This window comes from Pavona decussata, unplaced genomic scaffold, assembly GCF_977016875.1.
Source record: "Pavona decussata unplaced genomic scaffold, jaPavDecu1.1 SCAFFOLD_366, whole genome shotgun sequence".
NCBI classification, from domain to species: Eukaryota; Metazoa; Cnidaria; class Anthozoa; order Scleractinia; family Agariciidae; genus Pavona; species Pavona decussata.
In genome coordinates, this window is record NW_028145742.1 from 2,439,494 (window position 1) to 2,462,743 (window position 23,250).

The 23,250-nt window shown below is 40.7% G+C and overlaps 2 protein-coding genes across 2 annotated transcripts; both read right to left on the bottom strand.

Moving 5' to 3' along the window:
* Nucleotides 1–2,013: 2,013 nt before the first annotated feature.
* On the bottom strand, nucleotides 2,014–7,482 carry LOC146452775 (LIM/homeobox protein Lhx5-like). The gene is made up of 4 exons (XM_085097727.1): nucleotides 5,871–7,482; nucleotides 5,522–5,733; nucleotides 5,017–5,412; nucleotides 2,014–3,057 (listed from the first exon to the last, which is right to left on the bottom strand). Exons 1-4 carry the CDS (start codon nucleotides 6,062–6,064, stop codon nucleotides 2,774–2,776), a joined length of 1,086 nt encoding a protein of 361 aa, XP_084953853.1. The 5' UTR covers nucleotides 6,065–7,482; the 3' UTR covers nucleotides 2,014–2,773.
* A 6,540-nt stretch (nucleotides 7,483–14,022) lies between these two features.
* On the bottom strand, nucleotides 14,023–23,233 carry LOC146452776 (F-box/WD repeat-containing protein 8-like). Its single transcript, XM_085097641.1, has 5 exons — nucleotides 22,396–23,233; nucleotides 21,423–21,626; nucleotides 19,903–20,102; nucleotides 15,965–16,183; nucleotides 14,023–14,649 (listed from the first exon to the last, which is right to left on the bottom strand). Exons 1-5 carry the CDS (start codon nucleotides 23,135–23,137, stop codon nucleotides 14,077–14,079), a joined length of 1,938 nt encoding a protein of 645 aa, XP_084953767.1. The 5' UTR covers nucleotides 23,138–23,233; the 3' UTR covers nucleotides 14,023–14,076.
* Between the last annotated feature and the right edge of the window lie 17 nt (nucleotides 23,234–23,250).

The window sequence follows — 23,250 nt, forward strand, 5'->3', positions numbered from 1 at the left end:
GTATCGCATTTTAGTCTACTCAGCGCTAGAATGTACTAGAACGGACTTCACCTGTTAGTCAATTTGCACATTTTTCAACAAATGGCATAAATTTATTACTGACAAGTTGTCGTGAATTCTTGTTAATGACTTAGCTTCATATACAATTCAATTTATCTTGTCCTGTCGGAAATGAGTATATAGAATTTCAGAGTTTTAAAAGCCGTTTACGAAGTGGACAAGTTTGATATAACACCACTCAGTTGGCCTATTCAAGCGTGCAAGTTTGTATTGCACAAAAAAGATTAAAGCTCCAAAAATCAACAAGTTTAAAACAGACGCATATGCCTTCCAGGTATTTTAGTTTATTTGTGAAATGGCTTCATCGGTTAAGATTCCGCTTCATCAACAGTTTGGTGGTTGAAATGGCATCACATGTTTGGCCGTATATAAGTTAAGACTTAGACTGCCTTTTAAAGCTTTTAAGAGCAAAAGGACGTACTAATTATATCCCTCGAGAGCTTTTGATTAGAAAACACTTAAGGTTATCCGACACGACCAAACAAACCGCCTTATGCAAAGAAATGTTTAATATTCCGAATATTCACCCTGCTTTTTCGCAATTAAAAAGAGAAAAGCCTGTTTGCACTGTAATTGTCCATCAGTGACACACAACCCTTTTAGCAGAAACGGAAGTGACACATAAAAAGAGAGTATTTAGTTTGAAAAGTTGCCTTGATATTTGTAGCAGAAATTATTTCAATTTAAAAGGTTTGCTCTCTTCTTTAGGCCCGACGTGCACTTAATGCCCAAAATTGAGCATTAGCAGCTTTTTGTTGTTAAAATGCGACCGATCTCTTAATAGCCACGAGAAAAAAATCAACCGGACGCTTACTGAAGGGAAGACATCTTGCTGGAGGCAGACTCCACGACAATGTTTACGATGCTAATCTAAAAAACAACAGAAAAAAATTCAAGGTCAGCTGAGAAGCGCGTTAAAATTTCGGCTACAATTTGGCAGTTGAAAATATGTGCTTTCTAACTAAATTTAATCAAGGGCACGGCTTCTCCCATCAGAACAACTGTCCATTTGCAAAGAAAATGCTATATATATATACAGTTGAGAGGATCGCGACTAGCGCCTGGGGGCAGACTAAATATGTACATAAATTTCACCTCTCGTTTTTGAAAAATTACAACCAATTAGAAGCGATTTATTGAATTTCCTGTTGATCCGCATGGGCCAAACCCATAGCTTTTAACAGATTTGAACTTTTAAAGGGCGAAATTTTTTAACGAAAACGTGCATGAGAAACTGAAAAAGGTTCGCAGCGCGCCGTGCTGATTCCTGCGCCTGAACGCTTGAAGGCGGGATTTTGTCGCGTTGAAACAAAAGCTGCTGAAAGCATGGCTGTGCTGTGAACAAGGAGTAATCAGTCTCCTGCTGGCATGGCCAACTCAAGAGTCTTGCTTCAAAAAGCCTCAGTTGTGTCTTGTGAATAAATCATGAGCTAGTTTGGCCTTTTAAAAGAATAAAACCGGAGCCTGTTTGGCAAAACATTGGGTGGTCGTTTCGTAAGGTCCATGTGTTTTGCCCTTTCTGTCGCCCGCCTGCTAAGATCTTTTCAAAGAGGTTCCGTCTCTGGGTCTTGTTTTGGCTTTCTTGTTTTTGTAATCAATCTTGCGGGAGAATAGTAAAGTTTTCATGCATACTACTAAGCTTTGGGCTCCCAAGGCGCTTTTGACCGTACCACTTTAACAGAGAACTATAGCAATTCATTTCTTAATCAGGGAACAAGAAGCGGTAAACAAAGGGAATTTGAAGAGTGCCAAGTCTTTTATGGGTAAACGAAAGTTGCTTTGACTTGGTATGGGTCGACAGTGAAAAGATTCTGAGACAGGTGCTCTAGAAAATATGAAAAATCCAAGCAAATGCAAAAGAAATAATTATCAATTTTTCAGACAATTTTTCGAAGCTAAGAAGCAACAAAGCGTAAACAGTTATCTAAAGGCCGAGAGTAAACACACATCATATCCACCTGTTATAAGGCTATTTTATTTCGTGAATTAAAATCACAAGACTCAAGAACGAGCTAGCTATGATTAATATTTTCTCCCGTAACAGTCACACCAAAGTGACTAAATTTTTTTTTCCATCTCTCCAACCATATTAGCGATTGTCGAGATAGGTTGTCTAGTTGGCTGGCGGCAAGTACAACTCTTTAGTATTTTCAACACCCAGTACGCCACACAAGAACACTATAAAATATTCTTTTAAAGCATTTACAAATTCATACAGATGCTTCGTCAAGCGGACTATTATATAAGTTTCATTTACCTCTCAAAACGCTTTATGTTAGAACGAGTTTCGTCTGTTAAGTTGCCATAATTTTTAATTTTCTCTATACAACTGATTCCGCCAAAAGCTCCTCTCCGGCTAATGAATGGCCTCAGGGTACTATACGCTTTTATCCCTTTAATCTTTCTAATGGCCAGTCGAGTTTGCGAGCGGTACTTACTGATAAAGTGATAACTAGGTTTTCTTTTTCTTAGTCTACGTTCAGCCAGGCATTTGGCTTGTCTCTAAACAAGATAATCAAAGTATTCTTTGGGGTACATTTTACTCTTATCGGCTCAGGAGTGGATTAAAATCATTTTCTAGGCTCTTTATTGACGCTGCCAGCGGAGCAAGCCATTTGTTCGCGGACTTTGTTTCATATATCCGTTAAATAATTCCTTTTCATTTCTGATCTGTTTAGATAATAGATATACAGCAAAGCTTCCATTTTTTTTTTCACCAGACCTCTGCGGAAGATGGCATTGTGTTATGTTGTCTCCTGGCTGTTGTTTCATAAATTACACCATTCGTATGTTGCCCAACAACACAGTTGCTAATTTGTAGCCCTCCGCTTCCATCGTTCACAGCATTCGGGGGCAGAATTCCCTGGTTGTTAAATCCCGTATTTTGAAGCATTTGAGAATTGTCCAAAGAAGTCGACACTTCGCTCGGCAAGCCAGGATCGCCCTTCATGTAAAAATCATCAAACGCCGCTGTGGTAAAGTGTGCATTTTGTGAAGCTGAGTGAGTGAAAGAAATACACAACACAGTAAGAAACAGAACAAATATCTAGTAAGATATATCGCAGTCTTAAAGCCCATGTTTTCAATCCCTTATCTTTGTATTAGAATCCGACTACTCAGCCTACTTTGGGGGCTTTCCTGAATTATATTTTGTAAACAACCTCATTGTGGTTAAAAAAGATAGTGTTCAACCAAGGAAGGCCTATATCTTAAAGAATGATGTTATGCCATTAGTAAGCAAAGGAGGCGGAATCTCATTGCCGGATCTGCTGCGGCGTTTATTGATCTTGTCTCAACGAAGAACACAATGTCGAGAGAAAAAATACGGGTGATTTTTTTAAAATCCTATCTACCAGTTTTGATATACAAAAGCTCTTAAAATATATTCTGGTCTTTGAAATATACAATGCGTAGACGGCAAGTAAAATTTTCTAAATTTATGAACGCAGTCTCGAAGCAACCGGCGTTTCTTTGGTAGTTTTACAATTCTATCAGTGAAAAATATTGGAAGTTTAAGCGAATTCATTTAACACATCTTGAACTAAAAGAGAAACTGACATACTGCACGACTTTCGCTTAAGAAAGTTGACAAGGTGTTCACGCCTTGTCCAAAAGCTCTTCATAGATGCTTCTTAGCTCTAGGTGTCAGTCAGTATTCTGTTTCGTTCTATTTAAAAGCTTAGCTCTTGGAGAAACGTAAATGCAATTCTGCTTCTATCGAGTGCAATTTTTGACGGGGACTTAACGCCGTTTTCCCTTTAAAAACGATTTTGTTCTTGGAAAATTTAATGCCTTGCCAGTCCTAAGTTAAATTAAAGTAAAACAGTTTACTTGAACTCTGCAATTTTGTTAATTATGCTTGCAGAAATCTTTTTGTAAAAATCAAAGAAAGCTATCTTCGTAGAAAATCAGTTTTCAATTGCCGTTTAGTCGTGAAACAACTGAGTATGTTGCAAGGTTTTAGTTTTTGACTTCTAAAAGCCAAACGACAAACCCTTTGAATTATTAAAGGGTGAACACATCGTCAAAACAGTAGGCATTTCGTTTCTCAATTCAGAAACACGAAATCTGTACGACTACATCATATGGCTAAAATCACGAAATGCTAGGAGACTATTTCCGCCTCGACTGTATAGTAGTGAGTCTTGCGAAAGCTTTAAAGCAATGAGTCAATTGAGACGTTAAATATCTTGAGGAAGTAAATTGCAGCGAATTTCTCCCCGGTAAATCCTTTATCGCTAAAACAAGACTCGTGATAAAGAGTATTTCCATTTGCCCATTTCCTGCCAGTCCATATTAAATGTCTCAGTATATTGCATCGCATGGTTCCTACCATCGGCTATTTTTAGCATGAACACTTTTATGTCGAACTTGCAGCCATCCGCACGAAAGGCTATTGCCACAGCTGTTGATTCTCATAAATGTGCTAAAAATGTACGACAGCCAAAATGGTTGAATAATGTCTATATCAAACAATAGGAGGTTGAAAGAGGAATTATTCAAATTCGTGATTTTAAGTATCTTTTGGTAACTTGCCAGATTTTTTGGAAAAAAATTCGTTTGCGATAACCACTAAGTGATGTGGTGGAACATGAGTGCTTCGTGTAGTGCGGTTAGAATGCTTTCAGTTTGCGCGCATTTAGAGCGACCACTTAAAGCGTTCTTTGTAAATTTTTCCATCTCTATGGGCAACTGATCAAGCTTTTACAGCTTCAGGCAAGGGGGAGAAAATGTCAAGCGCTGTTAATGCTATCAAATTGAAGAGCTTTCGAGTGCTTCTTAAACATGTTCTCGAGTGCTTCCCATTTAAAAACTTGCTGATATATTCCCCGCATGTCACACGACGAACATGCGCGCTTCGACCGCGCAGATAAAAGAGTTGGGACGGAGATGGAAAAATCTCTGGAAGAAAACGTGAGCAAAGTAGGAGAGTAAACACAAGTTTGTGTAGCCTACCTGCGTAATTTATATGTGATGTGTTGATTGACTGTTCCTTGTTTGGTGCCCCTCCGTTTCCTAGGTTTTCTCCGCGCGCTCTTCTTGATCGTCTGCCTGATCTTACCGCACGGCTCGTGGCATTCGGTTGAGTAACTCCTTGCTGCTTGAGTCTTCTTTCTTTCGATCTTCTATTCTGGAACCATACCTGAATGACTCGCATGTTCAAGCCTGTCTCCTGAGCTAATTTTTCGCGGATATTTCGTGAAGGTTTCGGCGTCGCGGCAAATGTTGCTTTGAGAGCCTCTAGTTGCTTGGCTTTTATCGTGGTTCGTGGGCCCCGGCGTTTCGTCCCAAGCGCGATGTCCAAGTCCTCGTCTAAACCATAGCTTAGATCTTTTTCCTCGGAGTCAGAGTCTGTGAAACAATGTAACACACACACACGCAACACAAAAATTAGATCTATTAAGATTAAATAGCCGTTTGTGTATTAATAAACAAAGCAATTCCTTTTCTACGGACTCACCTGACTTGCTTGGTAAGCGCGTTTGATAGTAGTCTTCCTTACAAACGAATTTACTATCCCCCACGTAATACAGTTCATCGCCGGTCAAGATTTGCCGGTTGCAGGTGGAACAATTGAAACATTTAACGTGAAACACCAAGTGTTTGGCTCTCCGTACCATGTCGTTTGGCGAGATCCCTAGACAGCAGCCAGCGCATTTCGTCCCATAACGCCTGAGAATTTGAAAATAAAAATGTACGTTAAAAGGTTCAATTCAACGTGATCGAATTAACTCGTTCCGGGGAAACGCTGACAAGGCAGTAAATAAGTAGGCGGTTTTAGGATTGTCGACCGATTGTGAGTAGTTTACCTGTAAAAGTCGTTCTTACAAAACAGCTTCCCTTCTCGGGAGAAGCACTTGTTGGTGAGTGCGCTTTTGCAGTCATGACAGCGGACACATTTAACATGCCATACTCGATCCAAAACTTTGAGCAGGAATTTGTCCGAAATAGGCAGCTCGCATCCTGCGCATTGTTGAACCATGTTGCAAATCTGCGCCTTCATCCAGACAATTCTGCGTCGCTTACCAACTCCGCTCTCTTTCCGCTAAGGCTGTGTGTACGTTTATGTAAAGTACAGGGTACCGCGCGTGAAATTTATGCGAGTAACTCTTCTACGTGCCCGGTGGGAGGTACGTTTGACTTTACCAGCTGCCGAACGGGACGGTAAAATGAATCCGAGAGGAGGGAATGTGGATTTTCTAAACAGTGACGCTCTACTTTATTCCGCGGTCAAAATTTGCATATGGTTTGCAGCACGGAATGCAAAGTGACGGACGAAAGCGCGCGACTCAGAAAGCACTCAGTTCGCCATGGTATACGTCAATTAGCTTGTTGAGAGACAACACATTTACGCGCTCCGCTTTTGATATCATTTGACTCCGCCTGTCACAGCGAATTGACAGTTCAAATTTGACAGGACTGTGACAAAGGCCAATGACATTGAGAGCTTTTGTGGGCGCGAGCCAAACTTTCAACACGGTATTGTTCCGCCGGGATTATGTAAACTCGGAAAAATCGCGCAATTTGAACATCTTTTGTGGCTATTGTTCCTTTTGACTGCTTTCAGAAGTCAAAGAGCGCCAACTTGTCTCGGAAGACCGAACCACGCGTGTGTGTCTCAAGTCAAACCAGCGATCGATGATGTACCAAAGGAAACAGCGGCATGTTATCTCGTCTCTGTTTTGAGAATATTGGATTACAGACATTTCCGAACTGTTGAGGACATTTTTATGCTGGCTTTGTACATGTTGATCTATATCTGCGTTAAAGGCGGCTTCGAGGCTCCCGATCGGAACGGAAAAACCTTTGTGCCGAGATTTACTTTATCTCGTGATAAACCCTATGTTGTTGTCACTGAGACATGTCAAAACACTCCCATTTGTGAGTGTTTATTTACATACGGCTTTTCCAAACAATACCCAACAGTTAGCGAATATTCTAATGAGCTGTGAGCTGCTCTCTGTTCGCTCTGTTCTCGTGGCAACGGAGTGATATTTGCCTTGATCGCGACAAAAAGTTGCAAAGCGAATTCTCTTAAAAACAGCCATCTGCTCCATCCGAGCGCGAAAATCGCAAACCACAGATTTCCATCAGAGCCGTTGGCTCCTAAAAGTCGGGGAAAACACCCGCGCCGCGGCACAGCGATTTCAAAAGTGTCGGGTTCAGATTTTCCGAAAGTGCTCTTCCGCAGAAATTTAATTTCACAAAGTGAATTATTCAATAATGCCGACAGTTTTTTCGTTTCTTGTTTGAAGTCTCTATGGCGAGACCATGGTTTTTAATAAAAGCCGTGTCTGGCGCTCTTCCTTCGCAAAAAGACACCAAAATGGTAAAAATTTGTTAACTAGCTTTGCGCTAATCGCTTTATTACATGTAAGGGGATTTTAGCATCTGGGAAGTTCACACTTTTTCCTAAACTGGACTCTAATATAATGTTGAAAGGACATCGAAATTATGATTTTCAATCAAGGTTTACTATTGAAACAAATTTTTGATCTAGAAAAAAAAAATTTCTCATGAACTAGTTCTTTTTGCGTTGGTTTGTGTGCGGTGTTAAACTCTCCACTACAGCTTTGGTTCAAAATGCTAATTTGAAAAAAACACCTGCTAAAATGGACACCTGCCTTTTGGGGACAAACCGCAGTGCAAAATGGACCGCGGGCGACCAGTTTACTACAGATAACATATGTTGATCGCACAACTCAAAAAGAGTTGGTACATGTACATAGATACGCATTAGACCACAAAAACAATAGAACTTCCACACAAACTGAAATGACTGCTTCTCTCCCTGAGAGTAAAACAAAATTTTAGGGCCTCCTTGTCTAAACAAAGTCCATACGGACGTGGGTTAGTTTAGAAACATGGTTTAGAGATGTAAAACCTATTACCAAGTCAGTGTTAGTGGCTGGCTATTGTCAAACGCTTTCGAATAATTTTGACGACCATGATGATTTCCACCTAGGTTATTGTACAATTTATATTTTGGACTTTCGCCTTTTCAAGATGTTAATTTTGTTTTGTACGTTTGTAAGGTTTAATCATGTTTCGGTAGAAGTGTTGCAGACGTCTTGCGTCTTTTGAAGATTTCAGAAGCGAAATTTAATTTCTAGCGCCATATGGTCAATCTTATTCTCTTTTAGTGCCGGCACCGTACGTTGTCGTCGACAGTAAACGTAGCATTTTCGCGTTTTTACCTTGATGTAACATCAAATTCAGCTTAAGCAGTCTTAAACTTTTCTTTATCAAGTATAAATAAAAAAAACTCCAATGTTAAATACTGAAAGCCGGCAGCACTGCCTGGATAAAAGACATTCAGTAGCTTGCGCGTCAATTTAGAAGACGGCCGGCTGAGTTCTCGCTTACTACACCAGTTAGTACCGCCTGCTTGGTCACATCACTCTTTACATGTGTTATCAGCAGCACAGTAAGTATCATTTCCACTTCCTTTGCCTAGAAACTTGCCACCTGTTTAAATCCAGCTTTTCCCAGCACCTTTACTCACTGATTATCCGTCATTTCTTAAGTCTCTCAGGGAACCGATTTAATAAATTTCTTCGATAATTTCTACTTAGAGGAAAATGAAAGGCGAAGAGAACCACGGGATACCTCCTACTCAATAGCTTTTACTTGAGCAAGACATATTTTAGGATTTCATCCACGGACCGTCAACCAACACGTCAGTGGATGACAAATTATAACCGCAGCTTGTACTGTTCTTCAATAGCTTTCATTTGAGTAATCGCACTTTAGGATTTTATCCACGGTCTCAAGACTTAGATCTAAAAAAAAGCATCTGTCTTTCACATTCATGCGTAGATTGGGTGGGTGGGTGAGATAAAATTTTGGACTGACAGCGGCCGCCAGTGGCGCCTTTAGAGTCCCTTTACATGCTGACGTCCGATCTCACCCCACAGAAGCATTGTAAACCTCTATGAGACTACTATATGTGATATGTGCGGTATATAAATACATTAGCATTACCATTAAAATCACCATTGAAGATATGATGAAAAGGTCAGGATTTTGATTTTCATTCACAGCACTGTACAGCGTTAAAAAAAGCACCTCCACTGCTCAATAACCTTCCGTTTGAATGGCAAACTTCAGGACTTTCAACATCCACAGAACCACCTCAGTCTGCATTCTGTACAGCATAAATAATAGCACCAAAGGAAGACACTGCTAATTAGGTTTTATTTGAATGGTCACACCTTAGGATTTCATACACAGACGCAAAACCTACAACCGCCTTGTAAACAGCTGTAATAAACAGCATCACTGGAAAGTACTGCTCAGTAGCTTTCATTTGAATGGTCGGACGTAGGATTTCACACACAGACTCAAAAGTTAAAACCATCTTGCCCAGCATCACCGGAAAGTACAGCTCTATACATAGCTTTTATTTGAACGGTTTCACTCTCAGTTCAAAGTTAGAGACACCTTGTGCAGCATAAACAGAAGACACACCACGGTTCGTTTCGTAGAATATCTGTTCGGAAGACATAACGACCTCAGAAAAACTAGCGTTTTCTTTAGCGAAATGTGACCTCGAACTTAGTTTTTTGCTCCTCTGTTAGTTTTCGGACGGGCAAGTATGTCGCTATGCCCAATAGATGGGATTATGTTCCCCTGTCATCAGTAGTGTGTGCCGATAAGGAATACGAGATTTTGTAAACCTTATAAGGTGTCCAAAGTCAGTTTGAGATACGGAAACAAGTGTTAGCCGGCTTAAACTACGGCAAAAGGCCAGCTAGTCATAGATAGCCACAGCAAATTGGAAATTGGGGGAATAAGTTTCTTTCCTTTCCCTAAATTTTCTGTGATTTAAATGTTAAGCTTAAGAATCCAAAGTCTTCAAACCGTTTTAGCGAATCACACAAATTTGCCTTCAAAAGGCCGTAAAACGACCGGGAAATCATGCTCGGTATTTTCCTTTAATGTTCACTCGCGTTGTGTACCCTGATAAACAATAGCAGGCTGAAGCAAAGTAGCTATTGCTGAAGGGTAATTCTATACGCAGTTTTGTCCACAGATTTCAAACCTTTGGCCACGTTATAAGGACTCGTGGCTTGGTTGCGATATGGAAAATTCAGTAAGCAGTTATGATTAACGATATTGTCGATGCGGATCACTGTTTACTGCTCGTGTTGTCAATGCAACTTTTTTCCTCTATCAGATAGGCCTCTCTAGCCTTACAATAAGATGTTACTTTTCGTGGGCAGTAATTCCATGCTCCAGGGAGATAAGACTTATGTCCGCTTTGGAGTGTGGCTCGGCGTTGTTCAAGTGGTAGGGCGGGGCATGGCAGCGGCTGATTCTGTATGGTTGGAACCTCTCGTAGGCGACTACGACCACTGTCGGGGCTATTGTTTTTAACCCAGGCCCCAAGAAAACGGAATTAGCTCTAAAGATTCTTCAAAACGCAAACTCAGGAAATGGCTTGCGCCTTCTTGAAGGAGCTTGAAGGACTAGCACCGGAACTAGTTCTTGAAAACGGTGCTTTAGGTGCCCTGTTACCTTCCGAGATCTTTTTTTTTTACATCAACTGGACCAGATCTTCTTCAAGGAACATTATGTTTATAGCGCGCAGATCTTGACTCGTTCAGATACAGACAGAACTCAAGAGCTTTTAATGAAAGACATTTTTCATACAAGACCCGCAACCAATAGTATTTCGACTACTCAATTTCACTTGCGTAAACTTAGCAAATGGAGGAAATGCTTAAGATATTATCCGCCCCTTTGCAATCTGAAGCTCATTTATTGTTCGAAAGAACATCAGGTGTTCAACACCTATGTGATTTACTTCACGGCTACAAAGGCTGCGATATTTCCTAAACTGAGTGAGGTCTTCTTTTTTCTGAAAAATACCCGTAACACCATAAGTCTATCCGTCAAATCAAGTTGTTAACTAAACCAAACAGTGAAACCTCTCCCTATCGACTCCCCTTCTTTTAACATTCCTCAAGATTTCTTAATTTCTTGGCTGGGTGTTCCCCTTCGTTGTTTTAAGAGCTCGTGTTAAATTTTATATTGCTTTTTAATTAATTGACTGTTTCCTTGATCCATGGGTAACATCTCTAACATTGACCGACAAAAACGGGTTAAGCAAAGTAAACCGCCTTTGCGTTTATCAGCTGATATTCATTTGACATTTACCGCTGAAGTTCGTACAATGTTATCAATCGAGTCCACCTGTTTCAGTTTAAAATTTCCATCACGCACGAAAATACTGCAAATCATTAGTTAGCGGCACGCGATTGACATTCTGTTAAGTCGCGTTGATTGACAAGCAGAGTTTGTTAAATGGTGGACATGCGAAAGGTCAGGACCTAAATCAATGATACCCTGCATGATGACAAGACGCGATAAAAAATCACTTTACTGAAACACCTTGACTCAGCTTGTTGAAATGTTCTGTTTTTATCTTCTAGTGTTATTACTGTGGCATCTAAGGGACCGAGGGGGGAGAGGGGGGGGGGGGGTGCGTGGCTCTGTTGGTTGGTAACTTATTTATACACGGTAAATCCTTCAGCAAAGATTATAAAGAGATAAAAGATAAAATATAACCAAAATTATCCCTAACTAAACTAACCTAGATACTGTTCCTGGCCCTATTTCAGACTAAAATGTGTAATTCTGTGGTACCCTTTTTGAAACCCGGCCTCTACAATTCATACCCGTTTTCAGACCAAAAAAACCCGGCTCTTGAATAATGCAAGGATGTAGATCAGCAATATTGAATAAAACGTGAAACTAAATACAAGACTAATCGGACAGTTAAAAAGGGAAATAATTAAAAAAAAAAAAAAAAAAAAGAACAAGGCTGATTTCACGGTCAGCCTTGCTCTTTTTTTTTTTTAGATTATTTGCTTTACAATTTTTTTGCTGATTAGATCTTTCACTACAGGATCCGGTACTTTTATTTTGTCGCGGTGGACCTTGCAAACACAGTTTATTACTGGTTTTTACTGAACAGGTAAAAAGGGTAGTTTGCGCCTTTTTGTCTATGCGCGCTATCGATACTGGACTGGTTGTCTTTTCTCCGTCTCTTGTTTCACCCAGTTTACAGGAATTCGTAATAAAGATTTGAGTCAGTGGTAATACGTTAGGATTTTACACAGAGCGTGCTTACCATTTACGCAAACCAACCGGATGGAAATTTTCGGCATAAATACGAAATGATCAAGCATGTCTTAACAGAAGATGGGTAACATGCAAAATATGAACATCAGCTGTAAATCCCAAAAGGAGTAATAAAAATGCATCGCTTTGACCAGAAGCCCATCATTTCAGAAGTACTCCAAATGGAATGATGCGTACCATTTGATTTTCCAAATGGAATTCCCGGGTTTTCCATGTAAATGGTAGAGACTTCAAAGAGAATGATAACAAACAGCACAAAAAAAAAAAAGTAAAACGAGAATATTCGTCAGCTGCGTAGCACTCATATAAAAGCTATAAAAGTTGGGTGAATGGTGGAGAAAAAGAAAAGTGCTGCTCAACGGTTTTCGTTTCAACAGTCTTACGGCTGAATTTCTTTCGCAAAGTAAAAGGCAACTAGGAACCGCCTACCGAGAATCGGAGCCTCTTTCTGTTACTTGTTCTCGCGCTAGAATGCTGTTCTTTTGGGTACGCTTTGTTAGCCCATTCTCTAGCAGCTGTTTTCAGAAAAATAACATTTTCTGCTCTCCACTTAACGGCCGACGTCTTAGCTAGACCGGGCGAGCAGTTGTGCTTTTTTCCTCAGAACACGCGCAAAGTGACGGTAAAATTATGCAAATTAGAAAAATAAACGAAGATTGGTTAGAGGAAGGGAAGAGATCCATCGCGCGCTGAACTTTGGAGAGGAAAGAGACTGCTCGCCATCTTAATCTTAGCCGTTGAGCAGACCGTCCCTTGTGATGGACAAAGTGTGGCCTAAAAGTTCATAAGAAGAGGGTAAATTTTTAACATGAAGTACTGAGCAGTCTATGGGAAAATTCATTGGTGTTAAGTGTGCAACATTAGCCTCTCCGATCGTTTTCATTTAGGTACGATTTGTGATGTCGTGGCCATTTTAAGCCAGTCACAAATTCCACCCACTTGAAATTACACAAAGAAAAAAGACAACTCCGCGTTGAAATTAGTGAAGTTTATTTTCCACACTGATTCATGGCTATTTTGTAGCATTTTGGCAATTGAGTAAATTTCCCAACATCGGCTATTCATCGACTGAGTATTGTCCTGAGCTGTCTGTAGCTCTCTCTTAAGAGTACGCCTCCTTGTTCAAAACAGAGCGCACTTTGCGCAATGGAAATACTGTGATGGAATAGGTTAACTGCCTGGTGAATAAATGAGAATGCTGTATTAATCAGTAAATGACACAGGCACACTCGGATTAGTAATCGGAATGTCTTAGGTTCGACGCCTGATAGGAGCACTCGGATTTTTTTTCCGAGTATGCCTGTGTCATTTACTGATTAATACATCATTCTCAAAGTGCACTTTCTTTCTCTCACCATGTTGATTTCAGTCACAAAGAATGTAATGGAATAACACCTAACTGAACATACGGTCAAACTTCTCTACAACGGCCATCTTGAGAAAGCTCATCCTCGGAGGCCCACTGCAGGGGCAGAAAGTCAGGGTCAGGAGCAAGAGAAAACTGTTAAGTTTACAAGAACGAACGAGCGAACTGAAGTTTTGACCTCCGACGATGTGGGAAAGCTAGACGTAGAGAGATGGCTGTCTCGCTATCATCACCATATCTTTATTTACCCTCGGATTTAAGAGTAGCTTATGCAACTAATATCTCCAAGCATTCACCCACCCAACCATGAGAACATACACAAAGACCAGACCACAACACCGGGAACTACGTCCCCTACTCTTTGCGAACAGTGAGTGGGTTCTTTAACGTCCCACAGAGTTATTTACTAACAAGGGTTGTGAGATGGGACATAAATTGTGCCGTTGCACTGAGAGAGGTGACAGTTGATGGAGGTTTCAGAGAATTCCTTCCCTCTCAGCTTATGTCTCGTCTATGGCATCATAAGGAACACTGAGTTTAATGTTGTAGTTATATCCAGATGTATCGTCATAACTTGATGAACAAATCTCCGGGATTCCCTCGGTCGAATTTTTTGCAGAAAAATCAAACAAACGTATCACCCCTCGGAATCTACGGTGAAGAATCAAATCGTCCGCATACCACAGATTCTCACGTTGTGCTTTGTCCGATGGGATGTTTGCCGTGATCATACGGGAACCTTCATATTTACAGAGCCTTACAGGATGCCGCGCATGCGTCATCCATAAAGTTGACGTCATTCGCTGGTCCCAGACCATCAGTGTTCCGTCCTCTGCACCGCTGACCACTTTCCAGTCGTCCATTTGCACGGCAGTCACAGCTCTTTTCTGTCCCAGGTGAAATGTAAGCGCAATCTCTTCACTGCGCAGGTCAAAGACTCGAACCCTACAATCATAGCTACCGGTCACGAGGCGATGCGGCGGACAATTGGCTAGATCAAGACACGTGATCTCTCGATAATGACCTCCTAATATGGACAACATTTTTGCGGTTTCCAGACTGTAGAGACGTACCTAAAGTCAACAGGAAAAAACAAAAATAAGAAATAACCAAAGTTGGCTAGGTCCTGTAGTTCTGAATGTCGCAAAACAAATATGTATTCGGTACAATTTTCACTGTATTTATTTGCATTGGGAACCTGTTTTGTACATGCGAGAAAACCGTAGAAGTCCTATCCTATCTGTAAGAAGAAAATCCCGTGCGCTCACTGTCAATCACAGTTATAATAAGATAAAATGCCAACTTCCTTCCCCAAAACAAGAACTAATGGCTGTTAATAAATAAAGTGAGTACCGACCCCTAAAAAGTGACGAGCTCAAATATAACTACGTTTTGTCAGAGGGGTAGGCAACGTCAGCACTGATGCGTTTTCCAAAAGACCTGCAAACGCTTCGTTCGCACACTATTGATTTCGTATCCTTTTCCCGTCCACACTAAAATACTCCTTTCCCCCCCCCCCCTCCCCCCACCCCAACCCCCAGAAACGTTAAATACACGGTGGAGCATGCGTACACTACCGTTTTCATGTCTGCGTTTTCAGAAAGCTCCGTTGTCGCCGTCCACACTAAGCCAGCTGGCCGGCGTTTTCAAATTTATCAACTCTGGGGAGAGTTTTCAAACAGATCCGTTTTGCGGTGGTCGAAAACGCCGTTTTAGTGCGAACGGAAGGCCAAAGCGGAGACAAAAAGAGATGAACTGTTTCCTGTAAAATTTAACCAAAAACTTGTCGTGCACCGATAACACGTAAAATACCGTTCATCAGACCCTACTAAAATTGAAGGGTAGGCAATGATGAATGACGGACGGAGGTTGTATGCGATTTCTTTTTCGCATGATTCGAACAGTGCGCGTTACAGAAGTCGCATTAAGGACAGTAGGGAGCTTTGGAAACGACGACATCGACGGCAGCGAAAATGTCAAAAAAGCAACAGACTTGATAACCAAAACAACGACTCTGCACGTGCATTACACTTTTCGGTACATCTCTCTGCCGTCACTGCACGACTAGGACGTGAAATTTCCGCCCTGATGGGACGTTTTATGGAGGACGTAGACACACGACGACGAATTTTTCTTACGCTTTCTAAACTTGAGTGGGGTCTCCAAGAATTCATCTCCAGGAAATTTCACCTACATTTGAAAGCGAGTTGGAATAATCGCGACGACGTTTGAAAAAAACGCAAATTCATTTTAATAGTAACGTTTTCGCTGCAGTCTCAACGGTCGTCGTTGCCAAAGCTCTCTGGTATAGTAAGTAAAAGTTGTACGCTTTAAATCGGCCTTAAAACCTCTTCTAAATTTAACTTTTGTTTTGTTTTCACTATTTACTTTGTTTCCAAGTGTTCCATATCCATAGGAACCGACTCCAAGAGCAAGACGATCAGCAGTGCAGTCCATACAGCTTAGCTTACCACCAATCACGTGATCTAGTGTGAAGAGAAGGCCTTTACCTGGCGCCAGGATTGATGCAGTATCTTGAGTTGCTATAGCAACACGTTCAGTTAATGAGCCATCACCACTGCCTGGAATGAACATGGCAAGACCAATCTGTTGATGAACAACAGCACAACTCTCAAACATAAGACACCATGACTATCTATTCCTTAGTGTCCTGAAATTCTTCACGATGTCTGATCATATAGAACACACTTGAACTTAAGGCTAAGCTGCAAAAATTGAGTAAATACAGAATACTCCACCACTCTGAAGCTCTTCCCCCAAAAATTGTAGCTACGCGGGCACGCAGTGAGAGAGACAACCCCTCTATGGTCGTCCAAATGTTTCAATATTCGCTAAGTTGTATTCGCTGTCGCTAAACTACATTCGCTGTCGCTAAATTGTTCATTCGCTATCGCTAAATTACATTCGCTGTTGCTAAAACTCATTCGCTATCGCTAAATTTCATTCGCTATCGCTAAATTTCATTCGCTGTTGCTAAAACTCATTCGCTATCGCTAAATTTTATTCGCTGTTGCTAAAACTCATTCGCTATCGCTAAATTACATTCGCTGTCGCTAAATTGTTCATTCGCTATCGCTAAATTTCATTCGCTGTTGCTAAAACTCATTCGCTGTTGCTAAAACTCATTCGCTATCGCTAAATTTCATTTGCTGTCGCTAAATTTCATTCGCCGTTGCTAAAACTCATTCGCTATCGCTAAATTTCATTCGCTGTTACTAAAACTCATTCGCTATCGCTAAATTTCATTCGCTGTCGCTAAGCGTTTCCATTTCATGCGCTAAAAATTAAGTCAGGGTGTCCCCACACGGGAAAGTTTGTGGAAAGCCGCTAACCGCAGATTTGCATTCAAAAGCATGTAAGATCTCACGATGGCCGACGAAAAGGTATGGAAATGCTCTTCTTCATTTTAATTTCAGATTTAGTTCGCTTCTAAGCCGTTCCTCAGTGAAAAGCTGGAGCTAGTATACGAAAAGGCTTTCTATTCTGTGGGGCTTTGTTTTCAACCGTGCACTTGAACTTAAAGTTGGGTTCATGGCATTCAGGCCAATGCAGACTCTGTAAAACGAGGATACGGACGGGCGGACGGCGGATGGTGGATGGCGGATGGCGGATGGCGGATGGCGGATGGGGCTTAAAAAAAAAAGAACAAAGAAAATAGGTTGTTGATACTGTTAAATTTATTGGTTAATTGTCACCTTCTAAGAAATGCTAGCTTTGGCTTTTTTTTTTTAATTCGAATTAATTTATATCCTATTGCCAGTCAAACAGCAAAAACGCTATAGAATGTTTCTTCTCGTTTTTCAACCAAATCAGTCTGAGTTTGCAGTGGAACTCCGTACATTAGTACGACACACCATCCGGCAAAACAACACTTTCACATTCATGAACAGTTACAGGATAATCTGATTAACGGGGAAAGTACTGTGTGAGCTCTTGTTAGGCATTATAGATTGGAAATCGTGGTTATTATTCGAACAGACAGATCGATACAAGTTATTAAAGATTATTTGAGATGTCCAAAATTTATATGCGTAGGATTTGCGAACCTGTCATTTTCCTCCCAGGAAATCTGCACACAAGCGACATTTCAAGTACTTTCCCTTTCAAGTTTTGATTTAGAGCAGGGCATGTCTTCAACAATCGTGACGAATTAAAGATAGCGATTTTGTTTGTGGTCCCTCGCTGAACAACGAACATGAACTTCTCGTGCTTGAAAAAATGTAACTTTTCCTCTCTGGGAAAATTTTATGGGTTCCATATTTGGACGCGGTTTGCGGTCACGAAAAAGTTACGTTCTGCCAAGATGTTTGATGTAGAGGACGACGAGTTAGAAAAGCCAGAATTCCTCGGTTTGTTCAGCAGTGGAACACCAATTTCAGGTCCGCTTCTTCAGGAGAAAGCGAAACATTTCTCAGCGCAGTTGAACGCGGAGTCAACCGATCGCGAAAGCTTCAAAGCATCAGCCGGTTGGTTAGACAAGTTTAAAAATCGTTTTCACAATTAAATTATGTTTTCTTTGTTTCGTTTCGTTACATTACTGTCTCATTAATATTCACATTTTCAAGTATCCGGACTCTTTATTCAAGTCCCAACGAGTCCGGATAATACAGGCTCGACTGTACCAAGTTCACGGAGAAGACGACCCCTGACAACTGGGGACTGAAGGCCGCCGGCGAGGCAACTGGGGAAAACCAGAAACTGACGGAAAAAACTGAATGTTCAAAAAAGAGAAAAAACCAAAATCCGAAATGAATATCAAAACCGAAAAGACGCAAAATCCGATCAAAAAAAGTCCCCCTATTGCAAGGCAAACTTCGCTTGTGTGCAAATTGAAAAGCAAGAAAATGACACGTTCGCAAATCGTGCGTAGATAAATCTTTGGACATCTAAAAATAATCTTTTTTAAAATATCTTGTATCGATCTGTCTGTTCGATGTTCGAACAATAACCACGATTTCCAATCTATAATGCCTAACAAGAGCTCATAAAGTACTTTCCCCGTTAATCAGATTAGCCCGTAACTGTTCATGATTGTGAAAGTGTTGTTCTGCCGGATGGTGTGTCGTACTAATGTACGGAGTTCCACTGCAAACTCAGACTGATTTGGTTGAAAAACGAGAAGAAACATTCTGTAGCGGTTTCGCTGTTTGACTGACAATAAGATATGAATTAATTCAAATTAAAAAAAAAATAGCCAAAGCTAGCACTTCTTAGAAAGTGACAATTAACAACATCCTACTTTCCTTTTTTTTTTTTAAGCCCCATCCGTCATCCGCCGTCCGCATCCAACCGTCCGTACCCTCGTTTTAAAGAGTCCCGTATTTTCCCTCCTCGACGAAGCACGATGGTGCCATGAACCCAACTTTAAGTTCAAGTGCACGGTTGAAAACAAAGCCCCACAGAATAGAAAGCCTTTTCGTATACTAGCTCCAGCTTTTCACTGAGGAACGGCTTAGAAGCGAACTAAATCTGAAATTAAAATGAAGAAGAGCATTTCCATACCTTTTCGTCGGCCATCGTGAGATCTTACATGCTTTTGAATGCAAATCTGCGGTTAGCGGCTTTCCACAAACTTTCCCGTGTGGGGACACCCTGAGTTAAATTTTAGCCCATGAAATGGAAACGCTCAGCGACAGCGAATGAAATTTAGCGGTAGCGAATGAGTTTTAGCAACAGCGAATGTAATTTAGCGATAGCGAATGAGTTTTAGCAACAGCGAATGAAATTTAGCGATAGCGAATGAACAATTTAGCGACAGCGAATGTAATTTAGCGATAGCGAATGAGTTTTAGCAACAGCGAATGAAATTTAGCGATAGCGAATGAACAATTTAGCGACAGCGAATGTAATCTAGCGACAGCGAATACAACTTAATGAATATAGAAACATTTGGACGACCATACCCCTCCCCTCCTATTTCATGAAGTATGAAGTAGCTATACGCGGCCACAAAGTGAGAAAGAACCTTCGCCGGTCTAATAAATTCGTATAGAACCGTAATATTTGTGAAAGAACGTTCATTTTGTGGCCACAAACTAAAGAACAAGGAATAGTCCTACTTCTGTTGGCTATTTCTTTGTGTTACAACTTGGAGGGAAGGGTGATCTTTCTTACTGCATAGCCGCGTAGCCACTATTCTTTGTGGAGGAGCTGCAGTTAAGAATGTCTTCATATGTTGATCGATTATTAGAATGTGCATGAAAACGTTTTCATCCTCTTGCTTACAGTTGAAAAATAACAACACAAAACTAAAAAAAGTCGGTAAAAATTTAACAGTATTGCAGGCTATTGGATTATTATGTTACCTTATCTTCATAACTCCTTGTTTCAATGCATGTCCACTGTCCATTAGAGTCACTCAGTTGCACCTTGAGTTCATGATCTGATATTGCTGCAAATGCTGGTTGCTCATTTGTTGTTAGAGAAACGCTTTTAACAGGTCCTTCACAGCGACAGTGACACAATGGTGATGAACTTAAGCTAGTGTGCCATGTGTACACATCACCTGCAATTATATGACATGCTTGAGAACTGCCCGGATTTGTATGAGAAAGAAATTTAGGGGAAATACAGTAGATTCCCAAAAGGAGAAAAAAAAAGGTAGTCTACAGGAACGTCTATGTCCTTGTCTATGTGTTTCTCAGCACTTAGGAAATCCCATTGACTTCTGGCCGTTATACAGAGTTGTGGTCCACTCTGTTTGCGACGCTAGTCTGTTGCTTGGTTTGATTACCAGCTCCTGTTTGGGAACGGAGTGGCAGAAATCAAGCCTAGTCTATTGCAGGGTTAACCCTACCATTTTTTGGATTTGTTTTTATGACACCCATTTATACACCTGGGGCCAGTTGTTCAAAGGCCGGATAACTTTATCCTGTGGATAAGTCACTATCCAACAGTTTCAATCTGTGCAAAGATTTCAGTATTTTCTCTTGCACAAGCGAATATGCACACTCTAACCAGAGTTAAGTTTGGGAGTGTACAAAAACCTTGGACAACGTTTAACGTGAAGTATATTTTAGACCCTTTATAGTGCCTTATCCAGCGGATAAAGCTATCCGGCCTTTGAACAACTGGGGCCTGGGTGGATAGCGACCAAAAGTGGCCATCAGCAACCATGCTGATTTAATTTTAGCTGAGAAAACAACAACAAGCTACCAGCCCTGTGATCAGTTCCAACCAAAAGTTGGACCAATAACTTAGCTATCATCATTATCAGGGTTCCAACCCATCAGGATGAAACAAAATCCCTGACTTCTTCACTGAACAAAAAACACTTTACACTGACAATGGGTGGTTCCAGAAGATATCCCTTCATCATGGAAGGTAACTGAAAATTCCCGAGAGGACGAGGTCTCAAAACTCAAAGTTTTGTTTTATGAAAAGAGGGGTGGGGTGGGGCATCCAATCCAAGAAAAACCCTTACATGGGAGGTGTAGAGACATTTTCTGGAACAAAACAATACATGATGAATCCTTGGGTTGTAGAACAACAAAACTCAGTTGATTTGTAGATATAACTAGACTTTTATTTATAACTACCTTGCCAAAAAGAAAACTCTTGACAAACCTTGTGACAGGCCAAAAATAACATTCCCTGAGGTTTTCCTGATCTTCAGTTGAAAAAATATATTTTCCCCTACCGGGATCTCTTGTAAAATTATTGAAAAGAGTCAATAGACCAATTTCAATACACTAAAATTTTAGCTTGGCTATGAGGCTTAGGGGAAGGTCTTTGTCATTTTTTTGTCGTTTTATTCCCCTAGGCCTTGAAGCCAAGCACGAATTTTAGTATATGGAAATTGATCTGTTTAAAGCGGATGTGTTACCATTGGCATATCCTGCAGCACACAAAGTGCTGTGAATGGCTGTTGATGTAACCTGGGGCTTGTGTCCCTGGGTATCTTCTGTTGTCATCAGCTCTCGGTAGCTTGAGATGTTTTCATCATCTCCTTCCCAGATGACAACAGCTCCACTGGAGTAACCAGAACATATTAAATTTCTATGAACAGACACTGCACACAAACTTCCACCTGTCAAGCAAATCAGAGGAGATGAGTTTGTGAACTGATTTCAAATGAAAACTTGAAGGAATGAAGAAGACTGTATTGGGTTAGTAAGTGGAATACGGTACAAGTGACAAATTGACCCAGGTTAGGGAGAATGATCCTATATACAACCCATATAGACCAGTATGTGGCATCTCAAAGGTATAGTCTTTGAGCTGTTTTGAACAAAGAAATGGGTATGCATTTTAACCATATCATTGTGTAAGTCTAAAAATGAATTTATGGATTTTATAAGCCAAGTCGAAAAATGAGCATGGACTTGAGAGAAAAAAATTAAATTAAATTGTTAGGTTTGAAATAGGTGCATGTTTTGGAGGACCAGGAGGTACATACCCACCAAAAATTCCACCAAAGGTACTCCTGCCAAGAAATAATTACCTTGACATCAATAACTAGCCCCAGAGTAGCTCTACCTTAACACAGACCTTTTTGTTCAAGTCTGTGTGTGAAGAGAGCTTTTCTGGATGCCATTGTATGATTAGACTACCGGGAGACTGAGGGTGCGTTTCTTTGGGAAAATCAATCTGAATCCGGATTTTTGATCCAAGATAATTTGGATCATGGTGCATCAAAGGAACCGACAAATCCTTACCCAGAGTGGATTCGTTGGTTCCTTTGATACACCATGATCCAAGTGATCTTGGATCAGATATCCAGATTCGGATTTTCCCAAAGAAACGCACCCTGAGTTTACACTGAAAAATCTACTTTTAGAACGAAACAGATGTTTCACCTCTTTCAAATTCTAAACTGGACAATCTGCATATCCTTTCCTTCCAGTTCCTTTTCAAATCCCGCTCCTCTGACATGCCGTGCTGGACAAAAGTCTTCCAGTTTGTTCTGTCTATTGTCAAGCTGTCATTCTTTTGAACATACCCTAGCTTACACCCCACACGATACCATAACAGTTCATCTTCTGCCAACATTTTCCAAGACTTGCTCACTTGAGCACAAGCACACAAGTCTTTAAATTCGAGGTGAGAGAAAATCTGAATCCCTACTTCTTTGGGTAAACTCAAATCAAAGAAAGGAATGCTTGTAATTTCATCAATGTCTTCAATCAGCTGATCTACAAGACTCTTTTTGTTGTTTTTACTAGAAACAGGCTGTAACTTGAGTCTTTTGCAGTCACTAACAGAATTAGTTTCTTTGCCAGGCTGAGGTAAAATGAAAAACACAGTTTCATTCTGGTTGGATGTTGAAATGGATTTTTCTTCACTATTCTGATAAGATTTCCAAGAATGTCCGGATTTTTCACTCAAGCATTCCAGAGAGTCAGCTTGATCTCCCAAATCAACGTTCAACTGGTGCATTTCCTCTCCAAAACAGCGACATTTGTTTCTTGGGAAGTCCTCTGTTTTGATATATTGACATTCCCTGTCGCCTTCTGTCCCATCAGATCTGCCCTTTCTCAGTTCCTTTTTCCATGTCTGACGAAACACTTGGAGTTCTTCACTGTCGCCAGCTGTATCCATTGGAAATGGACTCCTGCAGCTGTTTAAAAAAAGCGTTTAAAAATCACAGATTTCACGAAAAGTAAAAAGTTCTCAAAAATAGAAGAAAATGTCGGATTTTTTGTTATGACGGG